Source organism: Charadrius vociferus, unplaced genomic scaffold, assembly GCF_000708025.1.
Source record: "Charadrius vociferus isolate BGI_N301 unplaced genomic scaffold, ASM70802v2 scaffold621, whole genome shotgun sequence".
Classification (NCBI taxonomy): Eukaryota; Metazoa; Chordata; class Aves; order Charadriiformes; family Charadriidae; genus Charadrius; species Charadrius vociferus.
In genome coordinates, this window is record NW_009646926.1 from 770108 (window position 1) to 788127 (window position 18020).

General features: G+C 46.4%; 2 protein-coding genes across 2 annotated transcripts in view; one reads left to right on the forward strand and one right to left on the reverse strand.

The window, feature by feature from the left end:
* Nucleotides 1–587, reverse strand: part of LOC104294842 (uromodulin-like) — an 8540-nt gene extending 7953 nt beyond the window's left edge. Inside the window, exon 1 of the mRNA XM_009894502.1 lies at nucleotides 561–587. Coding sequence (XP_009892804.1) covers nucleotides 561–587 — 27 coding nt within the window. The remainder of the gene's footprint in view (nucleotides 1–560) is intronic.
* A 694-nt stretch (nucleotides 588–1281) lies between these two features.
* On the forward strand, nucleotides 1282–15968 carry DRC7 (dynein regulatory complex subunit 7). The gene is made up of 17 exons (XM_009894503.1): nucleotides 1282–1418; nucleotides 1876–2050; nucleotides 2890–3015; nucleotides 4184–4378; nucleotides 4714–4857; nucleotides 5186–5404; nucleotides 6119–6266; nucleotides 7811–7873; nucleotides 8375–8503; nucleotides 9357–9485; nucleotides 10133–10359; nucleotides 11252–11464; nucleotides 12539–12649; nucleotides 13763–13873; nucleotides 14915–15106; nucleotides 15595–15734; nucleotides 15878–15968. Exons 1-17 carry the CDS (start codon nucleotides 1282–1284, stop codon nucleotides 15966–15968), a joined length of 2550 nt encoding a protein of 849 aa, XP_009892805.1.
* The last annotated feature ends 2052 nt before the right edge of the window (nucleotides 15969–18020 follow it).

Below are 18020 nucleotides of genomic sequence, written 5' to 3' on the forward strand. Positions count from 1 at the left end.
GGTGCAGAGGCCGGGGAGCAGCGCTGGGGCCCGGGACGCCCCCGCATCCCGCCGCCCCGTGCCCCCTCCCCCGGTGCAAGGTCTGTGCCTGCCTCTGGCTGTCTGCTTCTCATGAGGTCAGCCTGACCGTAAGGAGGAGGAAACAAACAGCCGCCAACCTCCCTGAGATGTAAATAAATAATATAAACAGCCCTCTGTCCTTGGAGGGTGCTGACTCTGCTGCAAAACATCCCCCTCCCTTCAAGGCCCCTGAGCAGCCACCCGGTCTCAGAGCACGCGTAGACGTAGACGGCATGGGCCATCCGCAGGTGCTCAGGGATGTCCGGAGCTGCTTTCCAGCCGGCAGCACCCAGGGCAGGACGGAGGACACAGCATTGACATGAACACAGGAAGCAGGGGCCGCACCACAATCCGAGACTGACCGGGGGGATGTGCTGTGCCCCACCGAGCCAGGCACCCACTGTTCTGCCATCTCCCCCACACTCGGGGGGGGCCCAGGAACATGCAGCCACTTATTTACCAAGCCCAGCCCAAACTCGAATTCAGTGCTCACCCTTTACTGTCACGCTTCTGGCTGCCTCAGCCATGCTTACTTACTGAATTCGAGGAGGTGATTCTGCCCTTCTGCTCAGCACTGGGGAGACCCCACCCGGAGTATTGCCTCCAGCTCTTGAGGCCGCAACATAAGGACATGGACTTGTTGGAGCAGGGCCAGAAGAGGCCACGGGGATGCTGCGAGGGCTGGAGCCCCTCTGCTGGGAGGACAGGCTGGGAGAGTTGGGGGGTGTTCAGCCTGGAGAAGAGAAGGCGAAAAAGGGGAGACCTCAGAGCCCCTTCCAGTGCCTAAAGGGGCTCCAGGAGAGCTGGGGAGGGACTCTGGATCAGGGAGTGGAGTCATAGGACGAGAGCGAACGGTTTTAAACTGAAAGAGGGGAGATTTAGATATCAGGAAGAAATTATTTCTTGTGAGGGCAGTGGAACGCTGGCTCAGGTTGCCCAGAGAAGCTGTGGCTGCCCCATCCCTGGAGGTGTTCAAGGCCAGGTTGGACGGGGCTTGGAGCAACCTGGGCTGGTGGGAGGTGTCCCTGCCCAGGGCAGGGGGGGTGGAACAACATGACCTTCAAGGTCCCTTCCAACCTAAACCATTCTATGATTCTAAATCACTTCGGCCAGCATGCGAGTGTTGCTGTGTTGCTGTATATCTGGGTCCCACCCCTGAATTCACCCTGGCGCCTGAATTCACCCTGGCGCCTGCATTCCTGAAAAAAAGGAGGAGGCAGAATGGAGGTACTGGAGGAGAAGGAGGAAGAGGAGCAAAGAGAAGAAGAAGAGCTGAAGGCTTTGGAGATCAGTGATAACCTCCAGGATGTGGAGACGGAGGTGTCCATGGAGCAAATCTGCGTCCCAAGTGATGTACTGTAAGTCACATTTGTCTCTCAGTTACTGGGATGAGCAGAGATGGTCCCTGTGGGGCCCACGGGGAGATTGCGCACGTATGGATAGCACATATGGTCCCTTGGCACAGGAAGGGGAGGGAGTGAGTTTTGCATGCCTGGTGTGTCTGTCCAAGAGTGGGCACGTGTGAGTAACACAAGGTAACCCACTTCATTACTTGCTATATGTGTAGGTAACTCACTTCATTACCACATTCATTCACTGCTGTATCTGTGTATCTGTATGCCTGAGCCTCTGGGTATATGTCAGCTTGCCATCACTCCAGAGAAGCTTGGCTATGTCAAAATCATATCCTTGGGTATGATCCCCATTTTTCCCTTGGAAACAGGGAGCCCCTGCTGTGTTTTGATAGCAGGTCATCTTGCCCAAATTGCTCCCGGCTTATTACCTGTTTTTGTCTGTCTCCTCCTGCCCTGGTAGTGATTTTGACTGGAGCACCATTGACACATCCCAGTTACCGTCCTCGTACAAGACAAATTCCCTGAAGGAAAAGAAGCTGCTGCACATCGCTGACCATTTCGTCCAGCAGTACACTCACCTCTGCCCTGACCGCAAGCCGCTCTTCTTCCACCCTGTCAACGAGTGTGGTGTGGAGGTATGGGGTGGTGTGGGGCTGGGCCACAGCGCAGGGAGCACTCAGCTTCTGTAATGCCAAATTCTGGGAAAGAACAGCAGCCCTTCCCGCCTGCCCTCCTGGCCAAAGGGAATGGGAACCCGCTTGCTGTGTCCACAGCACCCTGAGTAGGCACACAACACCCCAGGGACACCCCGGCAGTCCAAATCCACAAGCTTGTTGTACCATGCACACAGTGATGGTGCCATGTAGGCTGCAGGCAGCTCTCAAGCTTGTAGTATGACACTTAGGAAACAGGAGAGACCACAGAAACATAAAGTAAAAGAAACACATGAAATGATAAGGCTCGGGCTCAGTCACAGATATGGAGTCTGGATCCAGAGTTAGGTCTTATTCTGAACTTCCCAGAAGCTTCAGGGAAGGAAGTAAATGTGGAAGTTTGTGGTCTGGTTTTGTTTAGGACTGGGCCCAAGCTGCACAACTGTTGTCTAGTTCTGGACCTGATGCTCCCCGGGCATCTGGAGTTGCTACTTTGGGCCAACTTTCCCCAATATTTATTATATCATTAACATGTGAGGCAAAAAATGCTGGAGGATGTAAAAGCTGGAAAGGGCAGTAGTTATTTGTCTTACTTGAAAACTGAAAGAACTGGCTTGCATCTGTAACGTGTCTGAGATAAGCTTGAAGTTTTAGCCACAGACATCTTGGAACAGGTGAGGAGGGTTACTGACACTGTTGATATGCTTTAGGGAGTTCCTGAATGTGAGCTGCAACATCCAGAGGTGGTTGGAGGATAGCTTTGGACAGGAGACTCTGCCAGGCATCTGTTGGCTAACCAAAGTCCTCTTGTTGCTCGACAGAAGTTTGTGAGCACAACAGTGAGGCCAATCTTGCTGCCTTATACAGAGCTGTATCACTGGGATGGCTGTGCCAGCTTCGTCTCTGATTACCTCACCATGGAGCCCCTCAAGTCTCCTATCACACCGGTAAGAAAGGGGCTGCAGTCCCATCAGAAACAGCCCCATGACGGAGGTGACAGAAGGGCCTCTCGGCAGGACACAGTGTGGAAACCCTGGTGCCTGGGATTTCAGAGGTCTTTGACCTCATTACGTAGGCAACCCCCTGATTTTCCCAGGCCCTGTGCGCTCTGTTTGGATCTGTAATCCCAGTACATTGCAGTGTTTTACCTGTGAAGCAATTAAGCACCATTTCTACAAGATTGGGCCTGACCTTGCCTGGTCACCCCAGATGACCAGCTGGGTTGCAATGGCACACAAGCTTCCCCTCCAAAGACCAAAAGACCTTAGAACAAAGGAGCATATAACGCCCAGGGGATGATGCTTGACCTCACTGACCAGTTCTTAGAGGCTTTAGACATTTCTGTCCCAATTTTGGGGATATTTTGGGGTGGCTAAAGGGAGATTTCTAGACTGGCAAGAAGGGATGATGCCAGTTAGGGCAAGTTCCTGGCTGGTGTGAATCAGCTAAGGCAAAGGGAGCACAGTCTTTGCTCACAAGGACTGCTGATGCCCTGCAGAGTGCCCTGAATAATCTACGCCAGGTCCAAGCATGTCCCAAGAGTCCCAGGTTCTCAAGAGGAACTCTGGCACTTTGCAACCACAGAGAATGTGTCTCCATTTAGCAGATGGAGACTGCCTTGATCACCTAAGGTGATGTCTGAGGTGTGGGAGCAGACTGTCTATGTAGAACCTCTCTATATGCTGTATGTGCGTATTGATCCCTTTGCTTGGTCACTGGTGAGGGCCAGAAGGGAATATGTTCCCTCTTTTGAACTATAACTTATCTTATGGGTCTTTTGCTTTGAAATGCTGCAGACAGACCAGCTAGAGATGGAGGTAAGCCCCACTCCAGAGTTGTGGCTAGCATTAGATTTTCAGCAGTTTGATAAGCTTATCCTGCCCATCTCTCCCCATAGTTAAATTTGTCACCAGATTTGGGGTCAGAATTTCCCCAGATCACTTTGGAGGGGATTTTTGGGATCTGTGGCTTATATAGGAATCTTATATAACAGATTTCTTATGGGTGCAGAGCCCAGGGATATAGACAAAGCCCTCTCTCTCTCCTGCTCTCTGCCTGGTGCATGTTTCAGCTTCACAAGACAAGCAATGCGAAAATGCATCTCTCTCTTTCAAGCCCAGTTCGCTCTATTCCCCAATCACCATCCTGAAATACCAGCGAGGGAACTGCTTTGACTTCAGCGTGCTGCTGTGCTCCATGCTGATCGGGGCCGGGTATGATGCCTACTGTGTGCACGGGTATGCCACCCGCGAGATTTGCACCCTGGACGAGACTCTGGAGCTGTGCCCGCTGCTCAGGAAGCCACAGGAGGTGAGACCCGCAGTGAGCAGGCAGGGAGGAGCCCAGCATGCGTGCTTAGCCTGTTCATTTCCAGTGAGCTCCTGGGTTGAGCTAAGGGGGACAGCTTCAGGTCCACGCTGGGTTTCAGTCTGTACCAAGTGGAGACCTCACTAAAGGGATCTTTTGTGTGATTTTCCACAGTTCCTTAAGAAGCCCCTTTGGCTTCACTGAATTCCTCCTCAGCAGGTCCAACATTGCAAACTGCCAAGGGTTGGGAACTGGGCGGTACCTGTAAGCCATACATTTTCTCCCTTCTCTTGATCTCTGCTGGGTTTTACAACAATACCCTGCTTTTCCGGAGGCAGGTACCAAAAGAGGGGATGAAGAAGTCCAACAAGTACAGAGTTAAGCCCCCACCAGACCTGCAGAGCAGGTTTGAGCTTCAGCAGGCGGCCAAGAAGGTGGCAGAAACTGAAGCTGCTCAAAAGAACAAGGAAGGAGAAGAGAAGGTCACGGTGAGTTAGTGAGGTCCACCTCACTGTAAATTGCAGGAGCAAGAACTGAGACACAGGTAGTGGCTGAGCAAAGAAAGGAGGTCACCACCCCCTGCCATGAAGTACGACACAACCCTGATCATGGCCTTGAGCACTTGGCCTCTGGGAACACAGCGTGTGCTGGACCAGGGTGTACTGGGTATGTACTACATCACTCTTCTGAAGAGTGTTAAGGGCCTGGAGATCTTTCGAAGTGGGCAGAGGAGAGGATAAGATTGCCATTGGATTGGACTAAAGTGGCAATAAAATGGCAATAATTACTGCTCTGTCCTCTGCGCTACAGGAAGTGGAAAAGCCTGAGCATGACCCTTTGTATGGCTTACGGGTGCACGCATGGGTTTTGGTTCTCTCTGGGAAGAAGGAGGTTCCTGAGACCTTCTTCATCAACCCCTTCACGGGAAACAGCCACAGCACCACAGATGAGCACTTCCTTGGAATTGAGAGTGTCTGGAACCACAGGAACTACTGGGTGAACATGCAGGACTGCTGGAATGGCTGCAAGGTAACGAGCCCTTAAGCACCCTGTGCCTGGGAGGGATAGTTGAGCTAACCTGAGTCCTGGAGAAGTCCAAGATCAGTGGTGATCCCAGTTTCCACTTACCATTCCCTGTGTTGGCTCTGGTCATGTTGCTCTGGTTACATAGACTCTGGAACTACTCCAGGACATCCCTGAGCTAGCAAATACGAATCCCATCTGTTAAACCCCTGCAGTGCCAGAATGTCAGCTTTTAAGGCTGGCTGGACACCCATTCTCTCAAACAACAGCTTTTAAGGCAGAGGATGTTTTCAGCCTGTCAAGTATGGCTCAAAGCAGGAGAGATCTTGATTAGGGTCTTCCCACACCTCAGCTACTCCCCAGCTGATATAAAGTCCGGGAGGCAAGGATCCGGGTTAGAGCAACTTGACCTTGGGGCCATCATGCCCTGAGGAAGGAGGCAGAAGCATTTCTAGCAACTTCCTCTCATCTGTGACAGAGGCACTGAGAGGAAAGGGGTCTGCAGGCCGCTAGGCACAGGAGCAGTCTTTGGGCTCTCACCAGCCAGCCAAGGGTCTGATGAGCCTACCTCACTGAGATTTGAGGTCTGTCTAGAGTCCTTTAACGTGCTGACACCCAGCCAGGTCCAGAGCACTGCAGACATGCAGGAGCTGCGTTTAGTTTAGCATTGGGCCCTTGCAACTTCCCTGTAGTTAAGTGGATTTCTTCTGTGTGGCCTAGGATCTCATCTTTGACTTGGGTGATGCTATCCGCTGGGAAATTATGCTTTCAGGAAGCAACAAGCCTCTTCAGCTGCTCCCAGATGCTGAAGAGGAAAAGGAGTTATCTGACAAGGAGATGGATGATATGGTGAGTGACCCAAAGGATGGCTCTCGTGCAGTGGGGATGCTGTATTGAACTGGTGTGTTCGCAGGCCCTCCTGTTGCCCTCTCCAGGTCAGATCACTATTGCTGGAGCTAGGCTTTGGTTGGCACTTCAGATTCCTTCTCAATCTTGAATAGTTCTGATGCTTTTTGAAGCAGGACCCCCGGTGGTACTTCTGGTGTCCTAAGTGGCTAGGGATCTCAGTAGGCCTCCAGTGCATTGACCTTTGGGATGAAATAATTTAGAAAAATAAAATTCAAACTGAAATTTTTCTAACACGCTTTCTCTGCTGGTCAGCATGCTGCTTTCCTGGCAGCTAGCTGGAGTTGCCAACCTATTAAGGCTTGAGAAAACCCACAACAGTTTATTGTCATTTAAATAATTATTCTTTCACCCAGTGACCCCTCCCCACCCAGAAAGGGGAAATCGGGAAAAAATAAGGAAACCCGGCAGCTGAAATATAAACAGATTTAATACAGTAAGAGTAGATAATTAACATTAATAACACTAAAGAACCCAAACTGATCACAATACCATTATAAAATATACAAGGATTTTACTCAGCCAATATGTCAGTAGAAAGCTGTGCACTTCCAGCAGTGGACAGCAAGTGTGGGACACTGCCAGTGCTGTGGCTTTGGGAGGAAGGGAAGGGCTCAGGGCTCCGACACCGGGGCAAGGAGTTCTCTGGATTGCTTCCATCAAGGGAGAAAGAGCACTTTGCAGCAGTCTTTCTAATTTAAATTGGATATGCTGTTCATGGTATGAAGTAATCCTGTTGGCCAGCATGGGTCAAGTGCCTGGGTCTTGCTCCTCCTCATCCCCGCACCTGGCGAGCTCAAAACCACAGAGACCTTGAAACCCACACACCATAGCTGGCTATAAAGTAAGTATTTTCACAAATTTAGACACTAGCGTCTTCTAAAAGTGCAGTTTTCCCAGGTATTAGAAGATAAATTAGTCCTGTGTCACTCAAACCAGGACACAACCAGATGTAGAAATAATGTGTGTATTCTAATATACCAAAAAGTGCTGTGTACTGCAAGGAAAAAATGGTATGTTGGTCCTGGTGGGAGAACACAGCATGATAAAGCAGGCATTGCACCAGCACAGCGGGACAGAAGAATGCCAATAACAGTACGTTCCCTCCTGTTATCTGTCCTTCTCAGCCTGTGCCCATAACTGGGGAGCAAAGCGCCTTCCATGGTCTACATAAAACAAGCTGGTAATTAGTTTCAATGACGATTGTCACATTCATCTCCTATCCAGCATGAGCATTAGCCAGGAGGAGATAATTTCATTGGGTTGTGCTAGTGAGAGTGTGGAAATGCAGTAGACTTCTCCTTCCATGTAAACTGCAGTGTGCTGCTTGCCTCTGTCCTCAAGCTGTGTGTGACTGACACAGCTCTCATAACTGTGCCACTGTGTTTCCCAAGACCAGCACAGCCTAACACTAGCTGAGCTGTGATCGCTGTACCATATTCTTTAGAGCCAAAATGCTTCCTGGCACAGTAAGAGAAGCTGCCAGCAATGCAAATCTCTGTCTCCATTTCAAAAAAAAATTTGACATGCCACCATCGTGGGTAGCCCCAATTCAGATATCTCCCAGAGGTATGTATTCTTCCTTTGCATTTTGCTTGCCCCCCTAGCTAACCTTTTAGTGGATCGGGGACATTTCTTTTCTCACTCAAGAGTTCTCCCTTCAGGATGGACAAGGTACAGCAGTGAAGTGCAGCAGATGAAGGAAGCCACAGCTATTGGTGTGAATGCCTACCCTCACTGCACTGTCTCTTCCCTCTGCGGGGACATAAACACACACTGTGTTTTCCTGCTAGCTGAATGGTTTTTGCCTGGGATGGACTTTCGGTTACTGCTATGTACAAGGGACTGCCCCTGCATTATCAAATATTTGATTTGGGAGAGAAAAGAATTATTATACTATTATAACATTAAAGCACAACAGGCAGGGTCTGAACAGCTTTACTGGCAGCTGAACGCAATCAAGAAATGCATGGTTTCTCTTAGACCATGGTTTTCTCCCTCTTGAATTCTCTTTCCTCAGGCTGAGTATAAAGGAGTAAATTTTTCTGACACCTCTCTTGCCCACTGTAGAGTTTGAGACCCGCTGTTCCCAGGGGAGGAAGGTGATCCTGTACAAGAAAGCAAAACTGGAGAAATGGGCACCATACCTGAATGGAAATGGTCTGGTGAAACGCCTCACCGTCTACGCAGACTTAGACTGTAAGAGGGATGAGGGAACACACTCGACACACTGAGCAAACACAGCCTGGGGTGTGCTGATGGGAAGGGGGAGGCGGTCCCCTCTCTGCCAGAGTCTCTCTTGTGCTTTCTCATCCTCCTTTCACATTTGTGGGGGACTTATCTACCATATCTTCAAACTCTTCATCATGCTCACTGGCTGTCAAGCCCCAGAACTTTCCAGCATTGCTAGGGGGTCCTGCGAAAGTTTGAATCTGTTTTACACCCCAATGGTGAGGACGTTTGGTGTTGCAGATCAGGTGTTTCGATTTTCAGTCTTCAGAGAAATGGAAGACTGGTTTGATTTGATCCAATAGTATCACTATTTCCATTGGTGTCAACAGGAGCCATAGAAAGAGGCAGCTATGGACTGTGGATATTTCTGTACTCCAAAGCATTCTTCTTTAACAGCTGCTCCAAGAAACTGTGCAGATTCCTAACTGGACATACAATGTTGTGTCCTCAGCCCTCTTGGACAGTGTAATGTCCCCATCTCGTTTCTCTTCGCTCCTGACACTATCATTAAAAGTCTGGAATGGAATTTCTTTTGCCTAACCCTAGCCATCCACCGTACCACCTTCTCCTTACATTAGTTCTGGTAGATGGAGAGGAATAAACCCTCTTAAGGTATAATTCATGTACTCAAGCGTACTCAAACGTAGGATCATCTACAAAATGCCTCTGGGCATGGGGCCAGTTTCAGTGACTATAAGATGTCTGCTCTGGCGGTATGAGGAGCACGAGGTGCTTGCACAGACACTGAGAGCTCATTAGATGAATCCTACCACCTCCAACAGGGTGACGTAAGGTTGTGAAACCATTTTTCTCCTGCCAGGTACTGAAGTGGTGGAGGTGAAGGAGTGGTTCAAAAACCGAGAAGACATGTTGGATATGAGAGAAGTGAATAAACGAACACAGCTGACCACAGATTACTTCAGCCCAGGACACCTCCTCGGCCTTAAAGGTATTCCAGCTCATCTGGGCAGCCACTGCAGCTAATGGGACTTCACGTGAATCCCTTTGAGCAGTGGCAAAAGCCTGAAGTTGCAGGGGGCTGCAAACCTGTGGATGAATTGCCTAGATAAATAATATGGTCTCCAGTGGAGAGCAGAGAATTGGGTTGTTGGCTTCCAGTCCTGGACAGTGCTCCCCCCCAGCATAACAAGAAAAATACATACCTGTCACATATATAAGGTGATATAATTTACTTTTACCAGTAGAGGTGATAGAAGTAGAAGCTTCCTCCTTAGGATTATGTTTGGTATCTCAGTGTTGTACAGCTCGGGGAGAGAAAGTCCTGCATCAGATCTGTTGCTAAAGCAGCAATTCACCCCAAGAGGCTGTGCCCGTTCCTGGTTTGGGAAGAGCAGGATCCAGGCTTCACTCACTACTGCCTTACTATGTAAGGAAGGCAGTGGCCCTGCAAAACTGTCCTGCCATCTTTAGGCCGTGGCATGTTGGTACGCAGCAGTGAGGAGACAACATTCCATTCCTACACTGTTACGTGCATTTGATTTATTTGCTGCTGAAGAAAATGAGACTTCCTGCAGACACACTTGTGTTCACCATATTATGCTTGCTAACTCTGAAAACCTCTCTTTATGTCTTCAGCTCACACCTATATGTCGCTGGAACCAGAGACTGAACATACAATGGAGTTTTACAATGAGGCGCGAGTCGATGGACTCCAGAAACGTGTGGAAAATGCTAATGAGATGACAGAGTACTTCGTGGGGCGGGACGACTTCCTGCACATCCGGAACATGGAGTTTGGCAAAAGAGGACAGAAAACACACTTGGTTGGCACCAGAACTGACATTAACTCCCGGCCTATAGTGGTACGGCCAAGGCAGGAACAGAAAAATATCTGTCACTGTGATATTTATACTATGCAAAACATACTGCCTAGGGCTTTAGGTTTATTTTCAATGGGCATAGCCAAGCCAAAGCTCCAGATGGGATGTCCAAGCCTTGTTCAGCTGCTCTGTCTCACAGTTGCTTGCCTGAGAGAGAGAGACAGTGTGACCAGTTGTCACAAACTGCACTGAGCAGCTAGAATGACACGAGGAAACTAAGACTTGGAAAATGTGTGTCAGAGGAAAGAAAAAAAGCTTGACTATTATTTTGGAATAAAATTTTTACAAGACTCGAAACTAGTCAAATGATTTCCTGTTCTGACCCCAAACTGATAACATTTTAGGTTCTGGATGAAGTATCCTATCACTCTGATTTGTTACAAGCAGGTAATCTACCTCTTCCTCCAGTCAGGTCTGATTTGGAGAACAGAAGGGGGAGGAAATCCGACATCTGGCAGTATGGCTCAGACACTTCACCTGCCTAGACAGAGTCATGCAGTGGCCTGCCTTTGGACCAGCGCCCAGCATGCTCCTTTTTCCTTCCCTATGTTGGGGAATGTAGGAAACTTTGTTGTGCTCCAAAATACCTTGCTTCCTGCAGTTCCTTCAGGCAGGGATGCATCCCAAGCTAACTTTGAGCTTGGAGAGCATACTCAGCTCCACAAATAGGAGACTTCTACATTTCTTTAAGCAGCTTTGTGCTTTTTTTCTCAGGCACAGGAATGAACAGTAGGACCACAGGGCCAAGATATCCCATCATAGTCCAGGAGAAAAGCCCAATTTTTACCTTGGGATTTTACCCAGCTCTGCAAATCTTGCACATTTTCTGTGTTGTCTAACCTGCTTCCATCTCTTTCCCTTCACCCCTCATTAGCAAATCAAAGAGTGTTTCCACAGAAACCCAGAAAAGCCTGCTGATGAAGATGTAGCGGAACGTATCTTTCTGATCACAGAGGAAATGATCCATCTGACCTATCACCTCAAGGATAAATACATTACTGCCTCAAAGAAGGATTTCTTCAAAGCGCCAGAAGATAGGAAAGGAAATGAAATCGTCATGACCCCAGAAATGTGCATCACATACCAGGTATGGAGAAAAACTACTTATATCTTGAAGTTGTTCTACATCATGAGACACAAAGGGAAGGTGAAATGTCAGCAGAAGAACTACAAGCGTGACACATTCCGTGGTGTCCCCCTGCTCCATCTGCACCCCTCTCTCACAGACAGCCTCCAGACTGACAACATGAATGCCCCTGGAGGGGCACTACCGTGCTGGAAGTGACTGGGCACGCAGGACCTAGTGTAGCGTGAAAGGCCTGCTTTGGCATCTTCCCAGATTCAGTCATCAGGCAGTGTTAGACACAGCCACTGGGATCTTGCAAGATGCTGGTTTGGCAGCTGGTGGGCTCAGTCCTGTGGATTCATGGCAGGGAAGCTGAAATTTCCTCTGCTGTTCTCTCTTGAAGAAGAGACAACAGCAGAGATGCAGAAGCAGACATCCTGGGTTCTAGCTCCAATTCTGCCATGGACTTCTTAGGTCACATTGTTGCTTAAATGTCCCCGAGTTTACCCTCCAGACGCAGAGCAAGATGCTGAGGCATAATGTATTGCTGATAGATAGATAGCCTTAAATAAAAGATACTAAAAAAAAAAAGTGGAGTGCAGTCATTAAACCAAATCTTCTCATTTGGGGCAGGGGGGTCAATCCACTAACATCATTGATTTGAGTCTGTAACCAGGGGCAGAAGTCTGCCAGTAAACTTTGCAGTGATGCTGCACAATTAGGAAGATCAAAGAGTGATTGCAAATCCAGGATTTATTGATATTACGCACATTGTTTTTTAAAGTTTCTATTTCCCATTGGGGAGAATACACAGAATGCAATTGCTGGAGTGCCGTCCTTTCATCTCTAACCCTGCAAAACTGGTTCCAAACAAATACCAGCAGCATCAGCAAAGTGCAAGATGTGCCATCTGGCTCACATTACTGACGGAAATGAAGTCTAATAAACTGTTGACCATGGGTTAGATATTTCAATGGTGGAAATCAGTGTCACTATATTGACTATAGCAGAATTGTGCCAATTTCTGTTAGTGGAGTACCTGGTTCCATGCGCCCAGAGAGTACTACTGTCTTTCACTAGCTTATCCTCTTCCAGGCGGGGTCCTCTGAGAAAGACAAGACACTGCTCCATCTGTACAAATTGTTGCAGGAGCTAACAGTGGAAGAGAAGCAGCTGAAGCAACAAGTCCGGCAATCTGAAGCAGAGGTAACAGGGTGGCGTCCACACTGTTGTTAAAGTTGGTCAGGCATGGAAACGGTTTCAGCTGACTGGTTGCCAAAGCATCCTCAGCATAAACTGTGGTAAAAATAAAGCTCTGGTGTCACAAAGCAGGTTTCCATGCTGAATTATCAAGCTTGCAACCCAATGTTCAGTAAAGATGTAGCTTTAATATATTTACGGTGAGTCACGCACTTTCCAGCTCCTGCTTACTCTTCATCCTCTGGGAAGAAGCCAGTTTCAGAGACCAAATGACAGCATATGAACTGGGGCATCTTGAAACATACCTGCCTTTTGCCTGGGAACAAGACCAAAAAGAAAGGATATTGTATGTAGTGCTGTATCTAGTTGCTAGGCATTTCCAGGAAGTCCTATCCAAAACATTGAAGTGACTTTTTGTGGGAGCAACTGTAGAGAACTACTTCATAAAATACATTGCTTGTATTGCTAATCACACTGTGACCAGTGTAACAAATCCATGTTCTTAGAAGTCTTTGTAATTACTTCATGATAAATACAACCATTCAAGCAGATGGAGGCAAAGCTATTGGATTTTATTTTTCTTTAAATGTTTTTGTGAGGAAGAGGAACCCTGAAGGAGCTGGAGAGGGAATGCTCAACTATATTAGCCCAGAATACTACGAATAATTAAGAACAAGATTGCAAAAGTCTTTTCTTTCAGGAATTTGAAGCTAGTTCACTCTGACCTCATGAACTACCTTGTGAAATTTCTCAGTCTTGATGTATTAACAGACAAAATATTCTCATTGCTTGTGCTGTATATCCTGTTAAGACAAAGAACTAAGCCAAAGCTATCAGTGCAATTTCAAAAGTAGCAGCAAGACTATGACTCCAAAAGAGCTTTCTAAACAGATCATATCAAGAATTGTGTTCAAGAATTTCACACAGAGTGGCAATCTAAAAATGAGACCACTATTGGCTTGATCTGTCAGCAGGATATGAACATATTTGTATAGATCTTTTATATTTAACCTTATATTACAGTTCTTGTATGCAGCATCTGCTCTGTTAGCAGGTGAAGCATGTAAAAGTACTGTCATTTTGTGGGAAAGCTGAGGAGTCTTTTTGATTTTTTGTAAGGGGTTAAATATTTTGAAGATCCGTGAGAATGAAGAAACTAACGTTAAATTGTCAGTTTCAATTTATGATACTGAAAGGAATGAAAAAAGAAGACAAGAGTATGAAGCCATGGTAAGTAGACTGCATTAATCCCAGTATTTATTACATGTACACAAAGAAATCCAGAGTAAGATTTTTCTGTCTGAGGAATTATATCTGAAGGGCTTTTTGTTATCACTAAAATAGGCCAAATCCCTAGCAGGTGTAAATTGCCACAGCTTCAGTTGACTTGCCATGAAAATATATCATGATTGTGCTGGGACCTTCTGACTTTCTGGAAAAACTCGCATTACCAAGAAAGATTACTGTTTTATTTTGTTTAGTTAATAAAGAAAATAATTAACAAGGATTATTTGATAATAGGGATTATGGGGTGAGTACAATAATGGATTCCAAGCTGCATCTTTCTAGCCAGGGCTCATTTTATTAGGCAAATACGCACTTTTTTGTGTGATATGAATCAGTTGCTTTCTTGGGTTTCATTATTACGTGCAAAGCCAATTTTGTTCCAGCATCTCTGTTGAGGAATTAATACCTTATGAATGTTCTGGACAAATACAAAAAGATTTAAGAATAATTACTTGCAATTTTTCAAGATCTCCAAGATGATTCTTGTGAATGGTTTTTAGACTGAGCTTTCCCAAATACAGAGGTTATAAAAGCTGGTATTAGGTTTTACACACCAAACTTCTGGTGTGAAACACAAGCAGGGGCAAAGATCCAAGAACCAGCTATTTGCCAGCCTACAAGCTGGTATCACTCAAAATACCCCGTCCTAGTCTATTTCTGTCCAAATACAAATGCATTTTGTAGAACCCTTCTTGCACCTCAGGGGATAACACATAAGAGACATCTCTACAATTAAGGAAATTAAGAGAAATGTTATAAGGATGACAGAAAATAAACTACAGAATAAAATGCGCATTGGGAAAGGGTTGGCATGCAAAGCTAATGCAAAGCAGTAGTTCTGATCAAACTATAGGAAAAAGAAACATTATTTCCTCCCTGGAGGGAGGAAGGAGTTTTGGCCTTTGCTTTTATTTTGCCTTATCACACGGTGTTTGGGGAAGCAGGTAAATGGGACCATGGCGCTCTCTGTCCTTTCCCCTCCAGAACACAATGGAGGATGAACCCCGGGGTCAAGGAGAACAGGATCTGGATTACCTGGCACCTTTTCTTATTCAAATCAGCCACAGTGAGAAAACGACCAAGGCGCAGGCCCTGCGTGTCAGAGATGACTGCCTGACTGATTTTAAGCATCGTCTCATTGATAAAGCTAACATCATCCAGGCTCGTTTGGAAAAGGTATTCCCAGCCATGCTCCGGGACGTGCATGTTACTGGAGTTTCTTCTGTGCTGGCAGGAGGGTAACACACATCTCTGTGACAGCAGGCAAGAAACAAACTTCCTTTGATTACTTCAAGAGAGCCATAAACATGCCTATTTTTTTTATTTTGTTGTTAGCATGTGAGATGAAAGAACAAAATAGCTCCAGGGTGAAATTTATTCCCTATCTCAATTAGAGCTGATTTGGTTCTCCAGTGTTTCTTAACTATAGTGAGGCAACGCATTCAGGTTTTGCTGTCTCTCACTGTTCCACATGTTCTGATTCCCCTTGTTTTCTTGTTCTGTGAGACCTCATCTTGGACTTACTGTCTCCCCATGAAAATAAACCAGCTCTGATTTGTGGATTCCTTCATCTCAGCTCCCTGAACTTTGAGTTGCATTTTTGTGTCCCTTTGTTCCTCGCTCTCCTCTCAATTTCCCTGACTTCTGGTTGCTCACTCCAACAGGCGGTGGAAGAGCAGCAGAAGAAGGACCAGTGGTTTCAGGAAAAACAGAATCAGCTCACTGCAGAGGAGGAGGATGACTTCCTTGCCTGTTGCTCTGAAACCACGTTCCATATCCAGATTCTGGCGCTGAGGCTCAGCAGGTATTGGGAATGACTGCTTGAGTAGTGTTCAGGCGAGGTCTACCAGTCAGCCCCCCAGGGGCTTGGCACCAAAGCTATTCTGTAGAATATTCTACTCCATGTCCTGCTGCAATTTACCTCTGATATCCACTTTCTTGTTCTAGGGAAAAGCAGGCGGCCCCAAAGAAATACCTTGCTCTTGAAGAGAAGCTGCACAAGGATCCTCGCCTAGCTGAGCACCTCAGTCAAGCCTGATTTCTTTATTCCTTCACAGCAGACACTGGAAATCAGTGCTTAAGCCTGTTAGAAGCAGCCTGAAAAAAAACGCGAAGTTTTCCTACTTGACTGCAGTAAAACTTTCATTATCATCAGATTCATGGAGATTTTAAGGAACGTGTAGCATTCCACTGTCTTTTTATTTTCCTTCTTTTGTTCTAAGGACCATCTACAATTACATCAATTGTCTTCTTGTGCAATTCCATCATGCTTGAGACTGAAGTCTGAATGAGACCTTAGCTTTAAAGTCTGCTTCAGAAGTTGCTATAAATTAAGCACACTATATTACAGAGCTTTTATTCCCCAAACCTGCAGACGTCAGGAGCAGGATTATTTGGGAATACTGGTTCTTTTCCAACATAATAGTCTTTTAACAAATTTATGATTTAGTTTTATAAGTAGCACAAGTGAAGACTTTGAACTTATGAGTTCACGACAAATATAAAAATTCTTTGACCTCATTTAGAGCTCTCTATTAACTACAAAACCCAGCAAAACCTAATACTCAAATTGACAAAATTTGGATTTAACATCTTTATTTTTCTCTTGGAATATCTCCACTCACTGATCATAAATATTGGCAGACAGGGTAAAATGTCAAGAGGAATGCAAAAAGCATTCCAAATCATAGATAATAAAGTGTTTTAGTTAATAAGCATTCCCCGAGGTCCACAAATGGAGGTGAGTATGTGTGTGCCATGTAGTGGTATTTATCTAAGTCCCTGAACCTGCTAGGAAATAATTTCACCTATAGTGCATGAGGCATTGCGGACACTTATGGTGGTTCCACCTACAGTTCCAACAGCTACAGTTGTCAAGGAACAACGTCTAATCATCACCTTTAGTGAAAACTATACTGATTGCAGCTCGGGGAAGGCAGAAATGTATTTTTCTGTGATACAGCAGAATGAGGGACATTGCGCCTGAAACACAGCACGAAGCAGAGCCAATTAAACTTCTTGTTTTATGGTAGCTGTCCATTTTAAGTGTAACATACACTAAAGGGTTTTTATGGAGAAACCCCCCCAACTGCCTATTTTACTGCAATGCAGTCATTTCCTTTTGTGTTCTTTCTGTCACGTTTTAAGAGGTGAACACAATGTTAAAACCAAAAGCCATCATTAGCTCATTATGCCTAATCTGGATATCCTAGGTCATTAAAACTTACCAAATCACCCTTATAGAGAGCCATTAATTTACGTGCTGCTTGAAGGATGCACTCCATTTTGGGCTCAGAAAGGGAAAGTATGTCCTGTGGGAGACGGTTGCAACGTTTGACACCCACCACAGCAGATCCCCAGGTCTGCCTGGGCCTCCCAGCTCCCAGTTTTGGAGCTCCGAGATGTCTCATGACAGTGCATCATGTTCCAAGCCATTAGACAACAACACTGTTTCTGGCAGCTCTGCATCCCTCTACCAACGCTTGGCTGAAGTGGCAACCTAGCACAGAAACAGGCCAGGAACTGAGCAAGCTCAGAAACAGCTCCGTCTCCGAGACAGAGAGGTATTCTGGTAAGAACACACTACTGAAAAGGAACATCAGGAACTTTAGGAACTAAGCAGTCTGATTTCCAAATCAAAAGGGCTGTGAATAGGAACTGGGGAAAAAGAACACCTTAAGGTCTCTTCTGAACAGAAACAAAAAAAGGAGCAAGCCAGCCTGTTTATGAATTCATCAGTGGTAGTTAAATACCAGAAAAGACAACAGAACAAATTAATTTTAAAATCCTTTTACAGGTACTAGGCAGATAGCAGCTGCCAAAAAAAAAAAAAAAAAAAAAAAAATCAGCTAATACATATTATCAAGGACTAGCATCAAATAATTTGATTTCCCCTTTTGATGGAGCAACTGGCTTCAGAGACAAGGGAGGGAAGCATAGAAATGGTGGGACTCCATCTCAGCCAGGCTGAGAGTGCCCAGCACAGCTCCCCCGGGGGGGATCACCCGAAGGCAGCAGGAGTCAGATGAGCTGGTGCCAGCGCTGCCTGGCAAAAAGACACAGAAAGGGGGACCCCAAGATCCCCGCTCCC

Coding starts and splice junctions, on each gene's coding strand:
- DRC7 (XM_009894503.1), top strand. CDS start 1,282: ATGGAGGTACTGGAGGAGAAGGAGGAAGAGGAGCAAAGAGAAGAAGAA. Junction 9,486..10,132: donor ACACCTCCTCGGCCTTAAAG/GTATTCCAGCTC, acceptor TTATGTCTTCAG/CTCACACCTATATGTCGCTG. Junction 11,465..12,538: donor AAATGTGCATCACATACCAG/GTATGGAGAAAA, acceptor ATCCTCTTCCAG/GCGGGGTCCTCTGAGAAAGA.